At 42.1% G+C, this 21,175-nt stretch overlaps 1 protein-coding gene across 1 annotated transcript in view; it reads left to right on the forward strand.

Moving 5' to 3' along the window:
• LOC110504380 (teneurin-2) overlaps window positions 1-21,175 on the forward strand; it is a 257,663-nt gene that overhangs the window by 181,989 nt on the left and 54,499 nt on the right. The window contains exon 15 of the mRNA XM_036943640.1: window positions 12,600-12,785. Coding sequence (XP_036799535.1) covers window positions 12,600-12,785 — 186 coding nt within the window. The remainder of the gene's footprint in view (window positions 1-12,599; window positions 12,786-21,175) is intronic.

Below are 21,175 nucleotides of genomic sequence, written 5' to 3' on the forward strand. Positions count from 1 at the left end.
CCTAACCCAACCAGTGGTTTACCCTGACTCTAGTAGTTATACCTAACCAGTGGTTTACCCTGACTCTAGTAGTTATACCTAACCCAACCAGTGGTTTACCCTGACTCTAGTAGTTATACCTAACCAGTGGTTTACCCTGACTCTAGTAGTTATACCTAACCCAACCAGTGGTTTACCCTGACTCTAGTAGTTATACCTAACCAGTGGTTTACCCTGACTCTAGTAGTTATACCTAACCAGTGGTTTACCCTGACTCTAGTAGTTATACCTAACCAGTGGTTTACCCTGACTCTAGTAGTTATACCTAACCCAACCAGTGGTTTACCCTGACTCTAGTAGTTATACCTAACCCAACCAGTGGTTTACCCTGACTCTAGTAGTTATACCTAACCAGTGGTTTACCCTGACTCTAGTAGTTATACCTAACCAGTGGTTTACCCTGACTCTAGTAGTTATACCTAACCCAACCAGTGGTTTACCCTGACTCTAGTAGTTATACCTAACCTAACCAGTGGTTTACCCTGACTCTAGTAGTTATACCTAACCAGTGGTTTACCCTGACTCTAGTAGTTATACCTAACCCAACCAGTGGTTTACCCTGACTCTAGTAGTTATACCTAACCCAACCAGTGGTTTACCCTGACTCTAGTAGTTATACCTAACCCAACCATTGGTTTACCCTGACTCTAGTAGTTATACCTAACCAGTGGTTTACCCTGACTCTAGTAGTTATACCTAACCCAACCAGTGGTTTACCCTGACTCTAGTAGTTATACCTAACCCAACCATTGGTTTACCCTGACTCTAGTAGTTATACCTAACCAGTGGTTTACCCTGACTCTAGTAGTTATACCTAACCAGTGGTTTACCCTGACTCTAGTAGTTATACCTAACCCAACCAGTGGTTTACCCTGACTCTAGTAGTTATACCTAACCCAACCATTGGTTTACCCTGACTCTAGTAGTTATACCTAACCAGTGGTTTACCCTGACTCTAGTAGTTATACCTAACCAGTGGTTTACCCTGACTCTAGTAGTTATACCTAACCCAACCAGTGGTTTACCCTGACTTTAGTAGTTATACCTAACCCAACCAGTGGTTTACCCTGACTCTAGTAGTTATACCTAACCAGTGGTTTACCCTGACTCTAGTAGTTATACCTAACCCAACCAGTGGTTTACCCTGACTCTAGTAGTTATACCTAACCCAACCAGTGGTTTACCCTGACTCTAGTAGTTATACCTAACCCAACCAGTGGTTTACCCTGACTCTAGTAGTTATACCTAACCCAACCAGTGGTTTACCCTGACTCTAGTAGTTATACCTAACCCAACCAGTGGTTTACCCTGACTCTAGTAGTTATACCTAACCCAACCAGTGGTTTACCCTGACTCTAGTAGTTATGCCTAACCCAACCAGTGGTTTACCCTGACTCTAGTAGTTATACCTAACCCAACCAGTGGTTTACCCTGACTCTAGTAGTTATACCTAACCCAACCAGTGGTTTACCCTGACTCTAGTAGTTATACCTAACCCAACCAGTGGTTTACCCTGACTCTAGTAGTTATACCTAACCCAACCAGTGGTTTACCCTGACTCTAGTAGTTATGCCTAACCCAACCAGTGGTTTACCCTGACTCTAGTAGTTATACCTAACCAGTGGTTTACCCTGACTCTAGTAGTTATACCTAACCCAACCAGTGGTTTACCCTGACTCTAGTAGTTATACCTAACCCAACCAGTGGTTTACCCTGACTCTAGTAGTTATACCTAACCCAACCAGTGGTTTACCCTGACTCTAGTAGTTATACCTAACCCAACCAGTGGTTTACCCTGACTCTAGTAGTTATACCTAACCTAACAAGTGGTTTACCCTGACTCTAGTAGTTATACCTAACCCAACCAGTGGTTTACCCTGACTCTAGTAGTTATACCTAACCAGTGGTTTACCCTGACTCTAGTAGTTATACCTAACCAGTGGTTTACCCTGACTCTAGTAGTTATACCTAAACAGTGGTTTACCCTGACTCTAGTAGTTATACCTAACCCAACCAGTGGTTTACCCTGACTCTAGTAGTTATACCTAACCCAACCAGTGGTTTACCCTGACTCTAGTAGTTATACCTAACCCAACCAGTGGTTTACCCTGACTCTAGTAGTTATACCTAACCCAACCAGTGGTTTACCCTGACTCTAGTAGTTATACCTAACCAGTGGTTTACCCTGACTCTAGTAGTTATACCTAACCAGTGGTTTACCCTGACTCTAGTAGTTATACCTAACCCAACCAGTGGTTTACCCTGACTCTAGTAGTTATACCTAACCTAACCAGTGGTTTACCCTGACTCTAGTAGTTATACCTAACCAGTGGTTTACCCTGACTCTAGTAGTTATACCTAACCCAACCAGTGGTTTACCCTGACTCTAGTAGTTATACCTAACCAGTGGTTTACCCTGACTCTAGTAGTTATACCTAACCCAACCAGTGGTTTACCCTGACTCTAGTAGTTATACCTAACCAGTGGTTTACCCTGACTCTAGTAGTTATACCTAACCAGTGGTTTACCCTGACTCTAGTAGTTATACCTAACCCAACCAGTGGTTTACCCTGACTCTAGTAGTTATACCTAACCTAACCAGTGGTTTACCCTGACTCTAGTAGTTATACCTAACCAGTGGTTTACCCTGACTCTAGTAGTTATACCTAACCCAACCAGTGGTTTACCCTGACTAGTAGTTATACCTAACCCAACCAGTGGTTTACCCTGACTCTAGTAGTTATACCTAACCCAACCAGTGGTTTACCCTGACTCTAGTAGTTATACCTAACCCAACCAGTGGTTTACCCTGACTCTAGTAGTTATACCTAACCCAACCAGTGGTTTACCCTGACTCTAGTAGTTATGCCTAACCCAACCAGTGGTTTACCCTGACTCTAGTAGTTATACCTAACCCAACCAGTGGTTTACCCTGACTCTAGTGGTTATACCTAACCCAACCAGTGGTTTACCCTGACTCTAGTAGTTATACCTAACCCAACCAGTGGTTTACCCTGACTCTAGTAGTTATACCTAACCCAACCAGTGGTTTACCCTGACTCTAGTAGTTATGCCTAACCCAACCAGTGGTTTACCCTGACTCTAGTAGTTATACCTAACCCAACCAGTGGTTTACCCTGACTCTAGTAGTTATACCTAACCCAACCAGTGGTTTACCCTGACTCTAGTAGTTATGCCTAACCCAACCAGTGGTTTACCCTGACTCTAGTAGTTATACCTAACCAGTGGTTTACCCTGACTCTAGTAGTTATACCTAACCCAACCAGTGGTTTACCCTGACTCTAGTAGTTATACCTAACCCAACCAGTGGTTTACCCTGACTCTAGTAGTTATACCTAATCCAACCAGTGGTTTACCCTGACTCTAGTAGTTATACCTAACCAGTGGTTTACCCTGACTCTAGTAGTTATACCTAACCCAACCAGTGGTTTACCCTGACTCTAGTAGTTATACCTAACCAGTGGTTTACCCTGACTCTAGTAGTTATACCTAACCAGTGGTTTACCCTGACTCTAGTAGTTATACCTAACCAGTGGTTTACCCTGACTCTAGTAGTTATACCTAACCCAACCAGTGGTTTACCCTGACTCTAGTAGTTATACCTAACCCAACCAGTGGTTTACCCTGACTCTAGTAGTTATACCTAACCCAACCAGTGGTTTACCCTGACTCTAGTAGTTATACCTAACCCAACCAGTGGTTTACCCTGACTCTAGTAGTTATACCTAACCCAACCAGTGGTTTACCCTGACTCTAGTAGTTATACCTAACCTAACAAGTGGTTTACCCTGACTCTAGTAGTTATACCTAACCCAACCAGTGGTTTACCCTGACTCTAGTAGTTATACCTAACCAGTGGTTTACCCTGACTCTAGTAGTTATACCTAACCAGTGGTTTACCCTGACTCTAGTAGTTATACCTAAACAGTGGTTTACCCTGACTCTAGTAGTTATACCTAACCCAACCAGTGGTTTACCCTGACTCTAGTAGTTATACCTAACCCAACCAGTGGTTTACCCTGACTCTAGTAGTCATACCTAACCCAACCAGTGGTTTACCCTGACTCTAGTAGTTATACCTAACCCAACCAGTGGTTTACCCTGACTCTAGTAGTTATACCTAACCAGTGGTTTACCCTGACTCTAGTAGTTATACCTAACCAGTGGTTTACCCTGACTCTAGTAGTTATACCTAACCCAACCAGTGGTTTACCCTGACTCTAGTAGTTATACCTAACCTAACCAGTGGTTTACCCTGACTCTAGTAGTTATACCTAACCAGTGGTTTACCCTGACTCTAGTAGTTATACCTAACCCAACCAGTGGTTTACCCTGACTCTAGTAGTTATACCTAACCAGTGGTTTACCCTGACTCTAGTAGTTATACCTAACCCAACCAGTGGTTTACCCTGACTCTAGTAGTTATACCTAACCAGTGGTTTACCCTGACTCTAGTAGTTATACCTAACCAGTGGTTTACCCTGACTCTAGTAGTTATACCTAACCCAACCAGTGGTTTACCCTGACTCTAGTAGTTATACCTAACCTAACCAGTGGTTTACCCTGACTCTAGTAGTTATACCTAACCAGTGGTTTACCCTGACTCTAGTAGTTATACCTAACCCAACCAGTGGTTTACCCTGACTCTAGTAGTTATACCTAACCCAACCAGTGGTTTACCCTGACTCTAGTAGTTATACCTAACCCAACCAGTGGTTTACCCTGACTCTAGTAGTTATACCTAACCCAACCAGTGGTTTACCCTGACTCTAGTAGTTATACCTAACCCAACCAGTGGTTTACCCTGACTCTAGTAGTTATGCCTAACCCAACCAGTGGTTTACCCTGACTCTAGTAGTTATACCTAACCCAACCAGTGGTTTACCCTGACTCTAGTGGTTATACCTAACCCAACCAGTGGTTTACCCTGACTCTAGTAGTTATACCTAACCCAACCAGTGGTTTACCCTGACTCTAGTAGTTATACCTAACCCAACCAGTGGTTTACCCTGACTCTAGTAGTTATGCCTAACCCAACCAGTGGTTTACCCTGACTCTAGTAGTTATACCTAACCCAACCAGTGGTTTACCCTGACTCTAGTAGTTATACCTAACCCAACCAGTGGTTTACCCTGACTCTAGTAGTTATGCCTAACCCAACCAGTGGTTTACCCTGACTCTAGTAGTTATACCTAACCCAACCAGTGGTTTACCCTGACTCTAGTAGTTATACCTAACCCAACCAGTGGTTTACCCTGACTCTAGTAGTTATGCCTAACCCAACCAGTGGTTTACCCTGACTCTAGTAGTTATACCTAACCAGTGGTTTACCCTGACTCTAGTAGTTATACCTAACCCAACCAGTGGTTTACCCTGACTCTAGTAGTTATACCTAACCCAACCAGTGGTTTACCCTGACTCTAGTAGTTATACCTAATCCAACCAGTGGTTTACCCTGACTCTAGTAGTTATACCTAACCAGTGGTTTACCCTGACTCTAGTAGTTATACCTAACCCAACCAGTGGTTTACCCTGACTCTAGTAGTTATACCTAACCAGTGGTTTACCCTGACTCTAGTAGTTATACCTAACCAGTGGTTTACCCTGACTCTAGTAGTTATACCTAACCAGTGGTTTACCCTGACTCTAGTAGTTATACCTAACCCAACCAGTGGTTTACCCTGACTCTAGTAGTTATACCTAACCCAACCAGTGGTTTACCCTGACTCTAGTAGTTATACCTAACCCAACCAGTGGTTTACCCTGACTCTAGTAGTTATACCTAACCCAACCAGTGGTTTACCCTGACTCTAGTAGTTATACCTAACCCAACCAGTGGTTTACCCTGACTCTAGTAGTTCTACCTAACCTAACAAGTGGTTTACCCTGACTCTAGTAGTTATACCTAACCCAACCAGTGGTTTACCCTGACTCTAGTAGTTATACCTAACCAGTGGTTTACCCTGACTCTAGTAGTTATACCTAACCAGTGGTTTACCCTGACTCTAGTAGTTATACCTAAACAGTGGTTTACCCTGACTCTAGTAGTTATACCTAACCCAACCAGTGGTTTACCCTGACTCTAGTAGTTATACCTAACCCAACCAGTGGTTTACCCTGACTCTAGTAGTCATACCTAACCCAACCAGTGGTTTACCCTGACTCTAGTAGTTATACCTAACCCAACCAGTGGTTTACCCTGACTCTAGTAGTTATACCTAACCAGTGGTTTACCCTGACTCTAGTAGTTATACCTAACCAGTGGTTTACCCTGACTCTAGTAGTTATACCTAACCCAACCAGTGGTTTACCCTGACTCTAGTAGTTATACCTAACCTAACCAGTGGTTTACCCTGACTCTAGTAGTTATACCTAACCAGTGGTTTACCCTGACTCTAGTAGTTATACCTAACCCAACCAGTGGTTTACCCTGACTCTAGTAGTTATACCTAACCAGTGGTTTACCCTGACTCTAGTAGTTATACCTAACCCAACCAGTGGTTTACCCTGACTCTAGTAGTTATACCTAACCAGTGGTTTACCCTGACTCTAGTAGTTATACCTAACCAGTGGTTTACCCTGACTCTAGTAGTTATACCTAACCCAACCAGTGGTTTACCCTGACTCTAGTAGTTATACCTAACCTAACCAGTGGTTTACCCTGACTCTAGTAGTTATACCTAACCAGTGGTTTACCCTGACTCTAGTAGTTATACCTAACCCAACCAGTGGTTTACCCTGACTCTAGTAGTTATACCTAACCCAACCAGTGGTTTACCCTGACTCTAGTAGTTATACCTAACCCAACCAGTGGTTTACCCTGACTCTAGTAGTTATACCTAACCCAACCAGTGGTTTACCCTGACTCTAGTAGTTATACCTAACCCAACCAGTGGTTTACCCTGACTCTAGTAGTTATGCCTAACCCAACCAGTGGTTTACCCTGACTCTAGTAGTTATACCTAACCCAACCAGTGGTTTACCCTGACTCTAGTGGTTATACCTAACCCAACCAGTGGTTTACCCTGACTCTAGTAGTTATACCTAACCCAACCAGTGGTTTACCCTGACTCTAGTAGTTATACCTAACCCAACCAGTGGTTTACCCTGACTCTAGTAGTTATGCCTAACCCAACCAGTGGTTTACCCTGACTCTAGTAGTTATACCTAACCCAACCAGTGGTTTACCCTGACTCTAGTAGTTATACCTAACCCAACCAGTGGTTTACCCTGACTCTAGTAGTTATGCCTAACCCAACCAGTGGTTTACCCTGACTCTAGTAGTTATACCTAACCAGTGGTTTACCCTGACTCTAGTAGTTATACCTAACCCAACCAGTGGTTTACCCTGACTCTAGTAGTTATACCTAACCCAACCAGTGGTTTACCCTGACTCTAGTAGTTATACCTAATCCAACCAGTGGTTTACCCTGACTCTAGTAGTTATACCTAACCAGTGGTTTACCCTGACTCTAGTAGTTATACCTAACCCAACCAGTGGTTTACCCTGACTCTAGTAGTTATACCTAACCAGTGGTTTACCCTGACTCTAGTAGTTATACCTAACCAGTGGTTTACCCTGACTCTAGTAGTTATACCTAACCAGTGGTTTACCCTGACTCTAGTAGTTATACCTAACCCAACCAGTGGTTTACCCTGACTCTAGTAGTTATACCTAACCCAACCAGTGGTTTACCCTGACTCTAGTAGTTATACCTAACCCAACCAGTGGTTTACCCTGACTCTAGTAGTTATACCTAACCCAACCAGTGGTTTACCCTGACTCTAGTAGTTATACCTAACCAGTGGTTTACCCTGACTCTAGTAGTTATACCTAACCAGTGGTTTACCCTGACTCTAGTAGTTATACCTAACCCAACCAGTGGTTTACCCTGACTCTAGTAGTTATACCTAACCTAACCAGTGGTTTACCCTGACTCTAGTAGTTATACCTAACCAGTGGTTTACCCTGACTCTAGTAGTTATACCTAACCCAACCAGTGGTTTACCCTGACTCTAGTAGTTATACCTAACCAGTGGTTTACCCTGACTCTAGTAGTTATACCTAACCCAACCAGTGGTTTACCCTGACTCTAGTAGTTATACCTAACCCAACCAGTGGTTTACCCTGACTCTAGTAGTTATACCTAACCCAACCAGTGGTTTACCCTGACTCTAGTAGTTATGCCTAACCCAACCAGTGGTTTACCCTGACTCTAGTAGTTATACCTAACCCAACCAGTGGTTTACCCTGACTCTAGTAGTTATACCTAACCCAACCAGTGGTTTACCCTGACTCTAGTAGTTATGCCTAACCCAACCAGTGGTTTACCCTGACTCTAGTAGTTATACCTAACCAGTGGTTTACCCTGACTCTAGTAGTTATACCTAACCCAACCAGTGGTTTACCCTGACTCTAGTAGTTATACCTAACCCAACCAGTGGTTTACCCTGACTCTAGTAGTTATACCTAACCCAACCAGTGGTTTACCCTGACTCTAGTAGTTATACCTAACCCAACCAGTGGTTTACCCTGACTCTAGTAGTTATACCTAACCCAACCAGTGGTTTACCCTGACTCTAGTAGTTATACCTAACCCAACCAGTGGTTTACCCTGACTCTAGTAGTTATACCTAACCCAACCAGTGGTTTACCCTGACTCTAGTAGTTATGCCTAACCCAACCAGTGGTTTACCCTGACTCTAGTAGTTATACCTAACCCAACCAGTGGTTTACCCTGACTCTAGTAGTTATACCTAACCCAACCAGTGGTTTACCCTGACTCTAGTAGTTATGCCTAACCCAACCAGTGGTTTACCCTGACTCTAGTAGTTATACCTAACCCAACCAGTGGTTTACCCTGACTCTAGTAGTTATACCTAACCCAACCAGTGGTTTACCCTGACTCTAGTAGTTATACCTAACCAGTGGTTTACCCTGACTCTAGTAGTTATACCTAACCCAACCAGTGGTTTACCCTGACTCTAGTAGTTATACCTAACCAGTGGTTTACCCTGACTCTAGTAGTTATGCCTAACCCAACCAGTGGTTTACCCTGACTCTAGTAGTTATACCTAACCCAACCAGTGGTTTACCCTGACTCTAGTAGTTATACCTAACCCAACCAGTGGTTTACCCTGACTCTAGTAGTTATACCTAACCCAACCAGTGGTTTACCCTGACTCTAGTAGTTATACCTAACCCAACCAGTGGTTTACCCTGACTCTAGTAGTTATACCTAACCAGTGGTTTACCCTGACTCTAGTAGTTATGCCTAACCCAACCAGTGGTTTACACTGACTCTAGTAGTTATACCCAACCAGTGGTTTACCCTGACTCTAGTAGTTATACCTAACCCAACCAGTGGTTTACCCTGACTCTAGTAGTTATACCCAACCAGTGGTTTACCCTGACTCTAGTAGTTATACCTAACCCAACCAGTGGTTTACCCTGACTCTAGTAGTTATACCTAACCCAACCAGTGGTTTACCCTGACTCTAGTAGTTATACCCAACCAGTGGTTTACCCTGACTCTAGTAGTTATACCTAACCCAACCAGTGGTTTACCCTGACTCTAGTAGTTATACCTAACCCAACCAGTGGTTTACCCTGACTCTAGTAGTTATACCTAACCCAACCAGTGGTTTACCCTGACTCTAGTAGTTATACCTAACCAGTGGTTTACCCTGACTCTAGTAGTTATACCTAACCAGTGGTTTACCCTGACTCTAGTAGTTATACCTAACCCAACCAGTGGTTTACCCTGACTCTAGTAGTTATACCTAACCTAACCAGTGGTTTACCCTGACTCTAGTAGTTATACCTAACCAGTGGTTTACCCTGACTCTAGTAGTTATACCTAACCCAACCAGTGGTTTACCCTGACTCTAGTAGTTATACCTAACCAGTGGTTTACCCTGACTCTAGTAGTTATACCTAACCAGTGGTTTACCCTGACTCTAGTAGTTATACCTAACCCAACCAGTGGTTTACCCTGACTCTAGTAGTTATACCTAACCTAACCAGTGGTTTACCCTGACTCTAGTAGTTATACCTAACCAGTGGTTTACCCTGACTCTAGTAGTTATACCTAACCCAACCAGTGGTTTACCCTGACTCTAGTAGTTATACCTAACCAGTGGTTTACCCTGACTCTAGTAGTTATACCTAACCCAACCAGTGGTTTACCCTGACTCTAGTAGTTATACCTAACCAGTGGTTTACCCTGACTCTAGTAGTTATACCTAACCAGTGGTTTACCCTGACTCTAGTAGTTATACCTAACCCAACCAGTGGTTTACCCTGACTCTAGTAGTTATACCTAACCTAACCAGTGGTTTACCCTGACTCTAGTAGTTATACCTAACCAGTGGTTTACCCTGACTCTAGTAGTTATACCTAACCCAACCAGTGGTTTACCCTGACTCTAGTAGTTATACCTAACCCAACCAGTGGTTTACCCTGACTCTAGTAGTTATACCTAACCCAACCAGTGGTTTACCCTGACTCTAGTAGTTATACCTAACCCAACCAGTGGTTTACCCTGACTCTAGTAGTTATACCTAACCCAACCAGTGGTTTACCCTGACTCTAGTAGTTATACCTAACCAGTGGTTTACCCTGACTCTAGTAGTTATACCTAACCAGTGGTTTACCCTGACTCTAGTAGTTATACCTAACCCAACCAGTGGTTTACCCTGACTCTAGTAGTTATACCTAACCTAACCAGTGGTTTACCCTGACTCTAGTAGTTATACCTAACCAGTGGTTTACCCTGACTCTAGTAGTTATACCTAACCCAACCAGTGGTTTACCCTGACTCTAGTAGTTATACCTAACCAGTGGTTTACCCTGACTCTAGTAGTTATACCTAACCCAACCAGTGGTTTACCCTGACTCTAGTAGTTATACCTAACCCAACCAGTGGTTTACCCTGACTCTAGTAGTTATACCTAACCCAACCAGTGGTTTACCCTGACTCTAGTAGTTATGCCTAACCCAACCAGTGGTTTACCCTGACTCTAGTAGTTATACCTAACCCAACCAGTGGTTTACCCTGACTCTAGTAGTTATACCTAACCCAACCAGTGGTTTACCCTGACTCTAGTAGTTATGCCTAACCCAACCAGTGGTTTACCCTGACTCTAGTAGTTATACCTAACCAGTGGTTTACCCTGACTCTAGTAGTTATACCTAACCCAACCAGTGGTTTACCCTGACTCTAGTAGTTATACCTAACCCAACCAGTGGTTTACCCTGACTCTAGTAGTTATACCTAACCCAACCAGTGGTTTACCCTGACTCTAGTAGTTATACCTAACCCAACCAGTGGTTTACCCTGACTCTAGTAGTTATACCTAACCCAACCAGTGGTTTACCCTGACTCTAGTAGTTATACCTAACCCAACCAGTGGTTTACCCTGACTCTAGTAGTTATACCTAACCCAACCAGTGGTTTACCCTGACTCTAGTAGTTATGCCTAACCCAACCAGTGGTTTACCCTGACTCTAGTAGTTATACCTAACCCAACCAGTGGTTTACCCTGACTCTAGTAGTTATACCTAACCCAACCAGTGGTTTACCCTGACTCTAGTAGTTATGCCTAACCCAACCAGTGGTTTACCCTGACTCTAGTAGTTATACCTAACCCAACCAGTGGTTTACCCTGACTCTAGTAGTTATACCTAACCCAACCAGTGGTTTACCCTGACTCTAGTAGTTATACCTAACCAGTGGTTTACCCTGACTCTAGTAGTTATACCTAACCCAACCAGTGGTTTACCCTGACTCTAGTAGTTATACCTAACCAGTGGTTTACCCTGACTCTAGTAGTTATGCCTAACCCAACCAGTGGTTTACCCTGACTCTAGTAGTTATACCTAACCCAACCAGTGGTTTACCCTGACTCTAGTAGTTATACCTAACCCAACCAGTGGTTTACCCTGACTCTAGTAGTTATACCTAACCCAACCAGTGGTTTACCCTGACTCTAGTAGTTATACCTAACCCAACCAGTGGTTTACCCTGACTCTAGTAGTTATACCTAACCAGTGGTTTACCCTGACTCTAGTAGTTATGCCTAACCCAACCAGTGGTTTACACTGACTCTAGTAGTTATACCCAACCAGTGGTTTACCCTGACTCTAGTAGTTATACCTAACCCAACCAGTGGTTTACCCTGACTCTAGTAGTTATACCCAACCAGTGGTTTACCCTGACTCTAGTAGTTATACCTAACCCAACCAGTGGTTTACCCTGACTCTAGTAGTTATACCTAACCCAACCAGTGGTTTACCCTGACTCTAGTAGTTATACCTAACCCAACCAGTGGTTTACCCTGACTCTAGTAGTTATACCTAACCAGTGGTTTACCCTGACTCTAGTAGTTATACCTAACCCAACCAGTGGTTTACCCTGACTCTAGTAGTTATACCCAACCAGTGGTTTACCCTGACTCTAGTAGTTATACCCAACCCCAACCCCAATGACAGTAGCTGTGTGTAACTCTTTACACGCCTCTCTCCTCCCTCTCTACAGAAGTGTGTTCTGTGGACTGCGGGACCCACGGTGTGTGTTTGGGCGCAGCGTGTCATTGTGAGGAGGGTTGGACGGGTACCGGGTGTGACCAGCGAGTGTGTAACCCACTGTGCATCAAACATGGAACCTGCAAAGACGGCAAGTGCCAGTGTCACCAGGGCTGGAATGGAGAACACTGCACCATCGGTAGGTGGGGAGAGGAGGTGTGTGTGTGTGTGTGTGTGTGTGTGTGTGTGTGTGTGTGTGTGTGTGTGTGTGTGTGTGTGTGTGTGTGTGTGTGTGTGTGTGTGTGTGTGTGTGTGTGTGTGTGTGTGTGTGTGTAGGATAGATTGATGGAAGGTTGGATGCCTCGCTATTTTGATTTACCCATAATGCTTTGAAATAGGAAGTTCAATTTCCCATTCACCATTTCACCGAGCAGCGCTTTTCCTCAGAATACTCCGGTGTCAGAAACACAGTGGGGGGGAACAACACTTTGTGAGATCAACGCTCTGTTCCCCACCAGAAACTAGGGCAGCTTTGTATGCTGTGTCTTTCACAAGACAAAACTCCTCACTAGTCTGCTTGTGGGTGCTGATCTAGGCGATGATCTACTGTAGGCTAGGCATGTGATCTACTGTAGGCTAGGCATGTGATCTACTGTAGGCTAGGCATGTGATCTACTGTAGGCTAGGCATATGATCTACTGTAGGCTAGGCATGTGATCTACTGTAGGCTAGGCATGTGATCTACTGTAGGCTATGCATGTGATCTACTGTAGGCTAGGCATGTGATCTACTGTAGGCTAGGCATCTGATCTACTGTAGGCTAGGCATGTGATCTACTGTAGGCTAGGCATGTGATCTACTGTAGGCTAGGCATGTGATCTACTGTAGGCTAGGCATGTGATCTACTGTAGGCTATGCATGTGATCTACTGTAGGCTAGGCATGTGATCTACTGTAGGCTAGGCATGTGATCTACTGTAGGCTAGGCATGTGATCTACTGTAGGCTAGGCATGTGATCTACTGTAGGCTAGGCATGTGATCTACTGTAGGCTAGGCATGTGATCTACTGTAGGCTAGGCATGTGATCTACTGTAGGCTAGGCATGTGATCTACTGTAGGCTAGGCATGTGATCTACTGTAGGCTATGCATGTGATCTACTGTAGGCTAGGCATGTGATCTACTGTAGGCTAGGCATGTGATCTACTGTAGGCTATGCATGTGATCTACTGTAGGCTAGGCATGTGATCTACTGTAGGCTAGGCATGTGATCTACTGTAGGCTATGCATGTGATCTACTGTAGGCTAGGCATGTGATCTACTGTAGGCTATGCATGTGATCTACTGTAGGCTAGGCATCTGATCTACTGTAGGCCATGCATGTGATCTACTGTAGGCCATGCATGTGATCTACTGTAGGCTAGGCATGTGATCTACTGTAGGCCATGCATGTGATCTACTGTAGGCCATGCATGTGATCTACTGTAGGCCATGCATGTGATCTACTGTAGGCTATGCATGTGATCTACTGTAGGCCATGCATGTGATCTACTGTAGGCCATGCATGTGATCTACTGTAGGCCATGCATGTGATCTACTGTAGGCCATGCATGTGATCTACTGTAGGCTAGGCATGTGATCTACTGTAGGCTAGGCATGTGCTTGCATTTTAAACTCCTTCCGTTCCTTTTTTTCATAACGCCACTCTCTCTGCACGTTTTTTCTCTCAATGCAGACATGTGGGACTTGGTTGACAAAGGTAAAACTGTATTTTGGTTTTCAGCGTTTAGCTTCTCGTGCTGCATAGTAGTAGGAACTAGTCGCTGCTAAGTCGTCTGTGGGTTTGGGGCTGGCTGGCGTTGGTAAGCTTGGCCCAGTAGACTAGTCATCTGTGTGCTATCTATATTTCTATATCTATATCTATATCTGTCTGTCTGTCTGTCTGTCTGTCTGTCTGTCTGTCTGTCTGTCTGTCTTTCACCAACCAACCAGTGTTTTACCATTCACAACCACACAACCACTGTAGCCAGGGGTTACCATCCACAACCTCTCAGGTACTGTAGCCAGGGGTTACTATCCACAACCTCACAGCCACCGTAGCCAGGGGTTACCATCCACAACCTCTCAGCTACTGTAGCCAGGGGTTACTATCCACAACCTCACAGCCACTGTAGCCAGGGGTTACCATCCACAACCTATCAGCCACCATAGCCAGGGGTTACCATCCACAACCTATCAGCCACTGTAGCCAGGGGTTACCATCCACAACCTCTCAGCCACCGTAGCCAGGGGTTACCATCCACAACCTCTCAGCCACCGTAGCCAGGGGTTACCATCCACAACCTATCAGCCACTGTAGCCTGGGGTTACCATCCACAACCTATCAGCCACTGTAGCCTGGGGTTACCATCCACAACCTATCAGCCACTGTAGCCTGGGGTTACCATCCACAACCTATCAGCCACTGTAGCCTGGGGTTACCATCCACAACCTATCAGCCACTGTAGCCAGGGGTTACCATCCACAACCTCTCAGCTACTGTAGCCAGGGGTTACTATCCACAACCTCACAGCTACTGTAGCCAGGGGTTACCATCCACAACCTCTCAGCCACCGTAGCCAGGGGTTACCATCCACAACCTCTCAGCCACCGTAGCCAGGGGTTACCATCCACAACCTATCAGCCACTGTAGCCTGGGGTTACCATCCACAACCTATCAGCCACTGTAGCCTGGGGTTACCATCCACAACCTATCAGCCACTGTAGCCTGGGGTTACCATCCACAACCTATCAGCCACTGTAGCCTGGGGTTACCATCCACAACCTATCAGCCACTGTAGCCTGGGGTTACCATCCACAACCTATCAGCCACTGTAGCCTGGGGTTACCATCCACAACCTATCAGCCACTGTAGCCAGGGGTTACCATCCACAACCTATCAGCCACTGTAGCCAGGGGTTACCATCCACAACCTCTCAGCTACTGTAGCCAGGGGTTACTATCCAGAGATCATAGTTCAAGCTGTGTCTATTAACCTTTATTTTTCCATGGTGAGGCCCCCTCAGCCTCTCTCTCATAGGGGGGTATATAACAGAACAGGCCCCCTCAGCCTCTCTCTCATATCGGGGTATATAACAGAACAGTCCCCCTCAGCCTCTCTCTCATATCGGGGTATATAACAGAACAGTCCCCCTCAGCCTCTCTCTCATATCGGGGTATATAACAGAACAGTCCCCCTCAGCCTCTCTCTCATATGGGGGTATATAACAGAACAGTCCCACTCAGCCTCTCTCTCATATGGGGCTATTTAACCAGGGCTTCATTTGTCAATCGTGAGGTGCAGAGAACAAAAAGTGAGTACTAGAGGGGGGCGACCTGGGGAGTTCTGAAGTACCAGAATGCATGAGAAATAAAATCACCTTCGTATTAAAGGATTGCATGCATATCATCACATGTGCGTAGTGGCATAGATCAGTAGAGTAGAGGCACTTACAGAAGTTGCACACATGGGAGACATTTTTAGTAGCTCACGGTCCAGAAAAATGTTGGCCTTTTATAAACACATTTCATACAAAATCTACTTCATTTTAGATGACTGGAGACTATAGCAGAATCTTTTTGAATACCTAACAAATGATCAAAATGGCAGGCTACTTTGACACTGGCAAAAATGACCTGGTCTTAAATCAATAGCCTAGTCCTAGGTGTGTGGAGACACATATTGTATTTGAAATATTGTGAAAGTGTACCGGTCGTCGATGGTGGAAGAAGGTGAGGACCAAGCTGCAGCGTGGTCTGTGTCCATATTTATTAGAATCAACACGGAAATAACAAAGAGATACGACTGAAAACAGTTCTGGCTGGTGCAGACACACAACAGAAAACAAAAAAAGATTCACCCACGAAACACAATAGAAAACAGGCTACCTGAATATGTTTCTCAATCAGGGACAATGATTGACAGCTGCCTCTGATTGAGAACCATACCAGGCCAAACACAGAAATAGCAAATCATAGAAAAACTAACATAGACAACCCACCCAACTCACGCCCTGACCATACTAAAACAAAGACATAACAAAAGAACGAAGGTCAGAACGTGACAGAAAGGCTTGGTTTGTCTGCTTGGTGTTTTTTCACAGACAGATTTGCCGTGCGTTCCCGACTATAGGCTTTTCCTTGTATAGTATAGGCTTTTCCTTGTATAGTATAGACTTTTCCTTGTAGAGTATAGACTTTTCCTTGTATAGTATAGACTTTTCCTTGTATAGTATAGACTTTTCCATGTATAGTATAGACTTTTCCTTGTATAGTATAGACTTTTCCTTGTATAGTATAGACTTTTCCTTGTATAGTATAGACTTTTCCTTGTATAGTATAGACTTTTCCTTGTATAGTATAGACTTTTCCTTGTACAGTATAGACTTTTCCTTGTATAGTATAGGCTTTTCCTTGTATAGTATAGACTTTTCCTTGTATAGTATAGACTTTTCCTTGTATAGTATAGACTTTTCCTTGTATAGTATAGACTTTTCCTTGTATAGTATAGACTTTTCCTTGTATAGTATAGACTTTTCCTTGTATAGTATAGACTTTTCCTTGTATAGTATAGGCTTTTCCTTGTATAGTATAGACTTTTCCTTGTAGAGTATAGACTTTTCCTTGTATAGTATAGACTTTTCCTTGTATAGTATATACTTTTCCTTGTAGAGTATAGACTTTTCCTTGTATAGTATAGACTTTTCCTTGTAGAGTATAGACTTTTCCTTGTATAGTATAGACTTTTCCTTGTATAGTATAGACTTTTCCTTGTATAGTATAGACTTTTCCTTGTAGAGTATAGGCTTTTCCCAAGTATAGGCTTTTCCTTGTATAGTATAGACTTTTCCTTGTATAGTATAGGCTTTTCCTTGTAGAGTATAGGCTTTTCCTTGTATAGTATAGACTTTTCCTTGTATAGTATAGACTTTTCCTTGTATAGTATAGGCTTTTCCTTGTATAGTATAGGCTTTTCCTTGTATAGTATAGACTTTTCCTTGTATAGTATAGACTTTTCCCGAGTATAGACTTTTCCTTGTATAGTATAGACTTTTCCTTGTATAGTATAGGCTTTTCCTTGTAGAGTATAGGCTTTTCCTTGTATAGTATAGACTTTTCCTTGTATAGTATAGACTTTTCCTTGTATAGTATAGGCTTTTCCTTGTATAGTATAGGTTTTTCCCGAGTATAGGCTTTTCCTTGTATAGTATAGGCTTTTCCTTGTAGAGTATAGACTTTTCCTTGTAGAGTATAGACTTTTCCTTGTATAGTATAGACTTTTCCTTGTATAGTATAGGCTTTTCCTTGTAGAGTATAGGCTTTTCCTTGTATAGTATAGGCTTTTCCTTGTATAGTATAGACTTTTCCTTGTATAGTATAGACTTTTCCTTGTATAGTATAGACTTTTCCTTGTATAGTATAGGCTTTTCCTTGTAGAGTATAGACTTTTCCTTGTATAGTATAGACTTTTCCTTGTATAGTATAGACTTTTCCTTGTATAGTATAGGCTTTTCCTTGTAGAGTGTAGACTTTTCCTTGTATAGTATAGACTTTTCCTTGTATAGTATAGACTTTTCCTTGTATAGTATAGGCTTTTCCTTGTAGAGTATAGACTTTTCCTTGTATAGTATAGACTTTTCCTTGTATAGTATAGGCTTTTCCCGAGTATAGACTTTTCCTTGTATAGTATAGACTTTTCCTTGTATAGTATAGACTTTTCCTTGTATAGTATAGGCTTTTCCTTGTATAGTATAGGCTTTTCCTTGTATAGTATAGACTTTTCCTTGTATAGTATAGGCTTTTCCTTGTATAGTATAGACTTTTCCTTGTATAGTATAGACTTTTCCTTGTATAGTATAGGCTTTTCCTTGTAGAGTATAGACTTTTCCTTGTATAGTATAGACTTTTCCTTGTATAGTATAGACTTTTCCTTGTATAGTATAGACTTTTCCTTGTATAGTATAGACTTGTCCTTCTATAGTATAGACTTTTCCTTGTATAGTATAGGCTTTTCCTTGTAGAGTATAGACTTTTCCTTGTATAGTATAGACTTTTCCTTGTAAAGTATAGACTTTTCCTTGTATAGTATAGACTTTTCCTTGTATAGTATAGACTTTTCCTTGTATAGTATAGGCTTTTCCTTGTAGAGTATAGACTTTTCCTTGTATAGTATAGGCTTTTCCTTGTATAGTATAGACTTTTCCTTGTATAGTATAGACTTTTCCTTGTATAGTATAGGCTTTTCCTTGTATAGTATAGGCTTTTCCTTGTATAGTATAGACTTTTCCTTGTATAGTATAGACTTTTCCTTGTATAGTATAGGCTTTTCCTTGTATAGTATATGCTTTTCCTTGTATAGTATAGACTTTTCCTTGTATAGTATAGACTTTTCCTTGTATAGTATAGACTTTTCCTTGTATAGTATAGACTTTTCCTTGTATAGTATAGACTTTTCCTTGTATAGTATAGGCTTTTCCTTGTATAGTATAGGCTTTTCCTTGTATAGTATAGACTTTTCCTTGTATAGTATAGGCTTTTCCTTGTATAGTATAGGCTTTTCCTTGTATAGTATAGGCTTTTCCTTGTATAGTATAGACTTTTCCTTGTATAGTATAGACTTTTCCTTGTATAGTATAGACTTGTCCTTGTATAGTATAGACTTTTCCTTGTATAGTATAGACTTTTCCTTGTATAGTATAGACTTTTCCTTGTATAGTATAGACTTTTCCTTGTATAGTATAGGCTTTTCCTTGTATAGTATAGGCTTTTCCTTGTATAGTATAGACTTTTCCTTGTATAGTATAGACTTTTCCTTGTATAGTATAGACTTTTCCTTGTATAGTATAGACTTTTCCTTGTATAGTATAGGCTTTTCCTTGTATAGTATAGGCTTTTCCTTGTATAGTATAGACTTTTCCTTGTATAGTATAGGCTTTTCCTTGTATAGTATAGGCTTTTCCTTGTATAGTATAGACTTTTCCTTGTATAGTATAGACTTTTCCTTGTATAGTATAGGCTTTTCCTTGTATAGTATAGGCTTTTCCTTGTATAGTATAGACTTTTCCTTGTATAGTATAGGCTTTTCCTTGTATAGTATAGGCTTTTCCTTGTATAGTATAGACTTTTCCTTGTATAGTATAGGCTTTTCCTTGTATAGTATAGGCTTTTCCTTGTATAGTATAGATTTTTCCTTGTATAGTATAGACTTTTCCTTGTATAGTGTAGACTTTTCCTTGTATAGTATAGACTTTTCCTTGTATAGTATAGACTTTTCCTTGTAAAGTATAGGCTTTTCCTTGTGTAGTATAGACTTTTCCTTGTATAGTATAGACTTTTCCTTGTATAGTATAGACTTTTCCTTTTATAGTATAGACTTTTCCTTGTATAGTTTAGGCTTTTCCTTGTATAGTATAGACTTTTCCTTGTATAGTATAGACTTTTCCTTGTATAGTATAGGCTTTTCCTTGTATAGTATAGACTTTTCCTTGTATAGTATAGGCTTTTCCTTGTATAGTATATACTTTTCCTTGTATAGTATAGACTTTTCCTTGTAGAGTATAGACTTTTCCTTGTATAGTATAGACTTTTCCTTGTATAGTATAGGCTTTTCCCGAGTATAGGCTTTTCCTTGTAGAGTATAGACTTTTCCTTGTATAGTATAGACTTTTCCTTGTATAGTATAGACTTTTCCTTGTATAGTATAGACTTTTCCTTGTATAGTATAGACTTTTCCTTGTATAGTATAGGCTTTTCCTTGTTATTGGGCTACAATCCACAGCTAGGCTATTAAAAATAAATAAACTATTGATCCTGTGGCTAAATTATAGTCCTTCTAATGGTGTAGTGGGCTATTCTGAATGATTTAATTTATTTCTGAACAGGCAGCAGTAATTATATAACTTTGTGACATGTATTTAGGTTCATCAGGATGCTGCCCTTCCTCCAGAACCCTTTGATTCTACAGTATATGGAAATAAATGATGAAGTGCAACGGTGAAGATATGAGAGTTGCAGGCTCATGTCTCTCAGAGCGGAGAGGGGCAAAGATCATAGAAAGTGACTCTCATTCTAGTTATGTGAGATACTGGTGCGCTTCTCACCAGTGGCGTTTCTAGACCATTTCAACTGGGGGGGGGGGGGGGGGGGCAAGCTGGGGCCAGTTGTACTGTTGGAGGGGCCAGTTACATTAGACGTTATTGTTGTCATATCGTTTTCTTCACTGCATTGCAGGCATTAGCAGGCAAAAGACCATGTACATAATCATCATCGTTGCCACTGTCTAATAATGGATGTAAAAAAAGAATGATAGCAAAAATTAGTTATGTAAAAATTATTTCATACTCCACATTTAGGGGGTCCAAAATTGTTGCCCCCCCCCCCCCCCCCCCAAGAACCGCTAGTGCTTCTCACACATAGTTTAAAATGTTGCACAACCCATAAATCCGGACCGGCCCATCCCAAATCAACTCTTAGAATATTTGGCCCATGCTCAAAATATATTTTTTCACATTACGCTTTTTTGTGTGGGCAGGAGAATTCACAAAAGCAACTCG

The sequence above is a fragment of the Oncorhynchus mykiss genome, chromosome 14, assembly GCF_013265735.2.
Source record: "Oncorhynchus mykiss isolate Arlee chromosome 14, USDA_OmykA_1.1, whole genome shotgun sequence".
NCBI classification, from domain to species: Eukaryota; Metazoa; Chordata; class Actinopteri; order Salmoniformes; family Salmonidae; genus Oncorhynchus; species Oncorhynchus mykiss.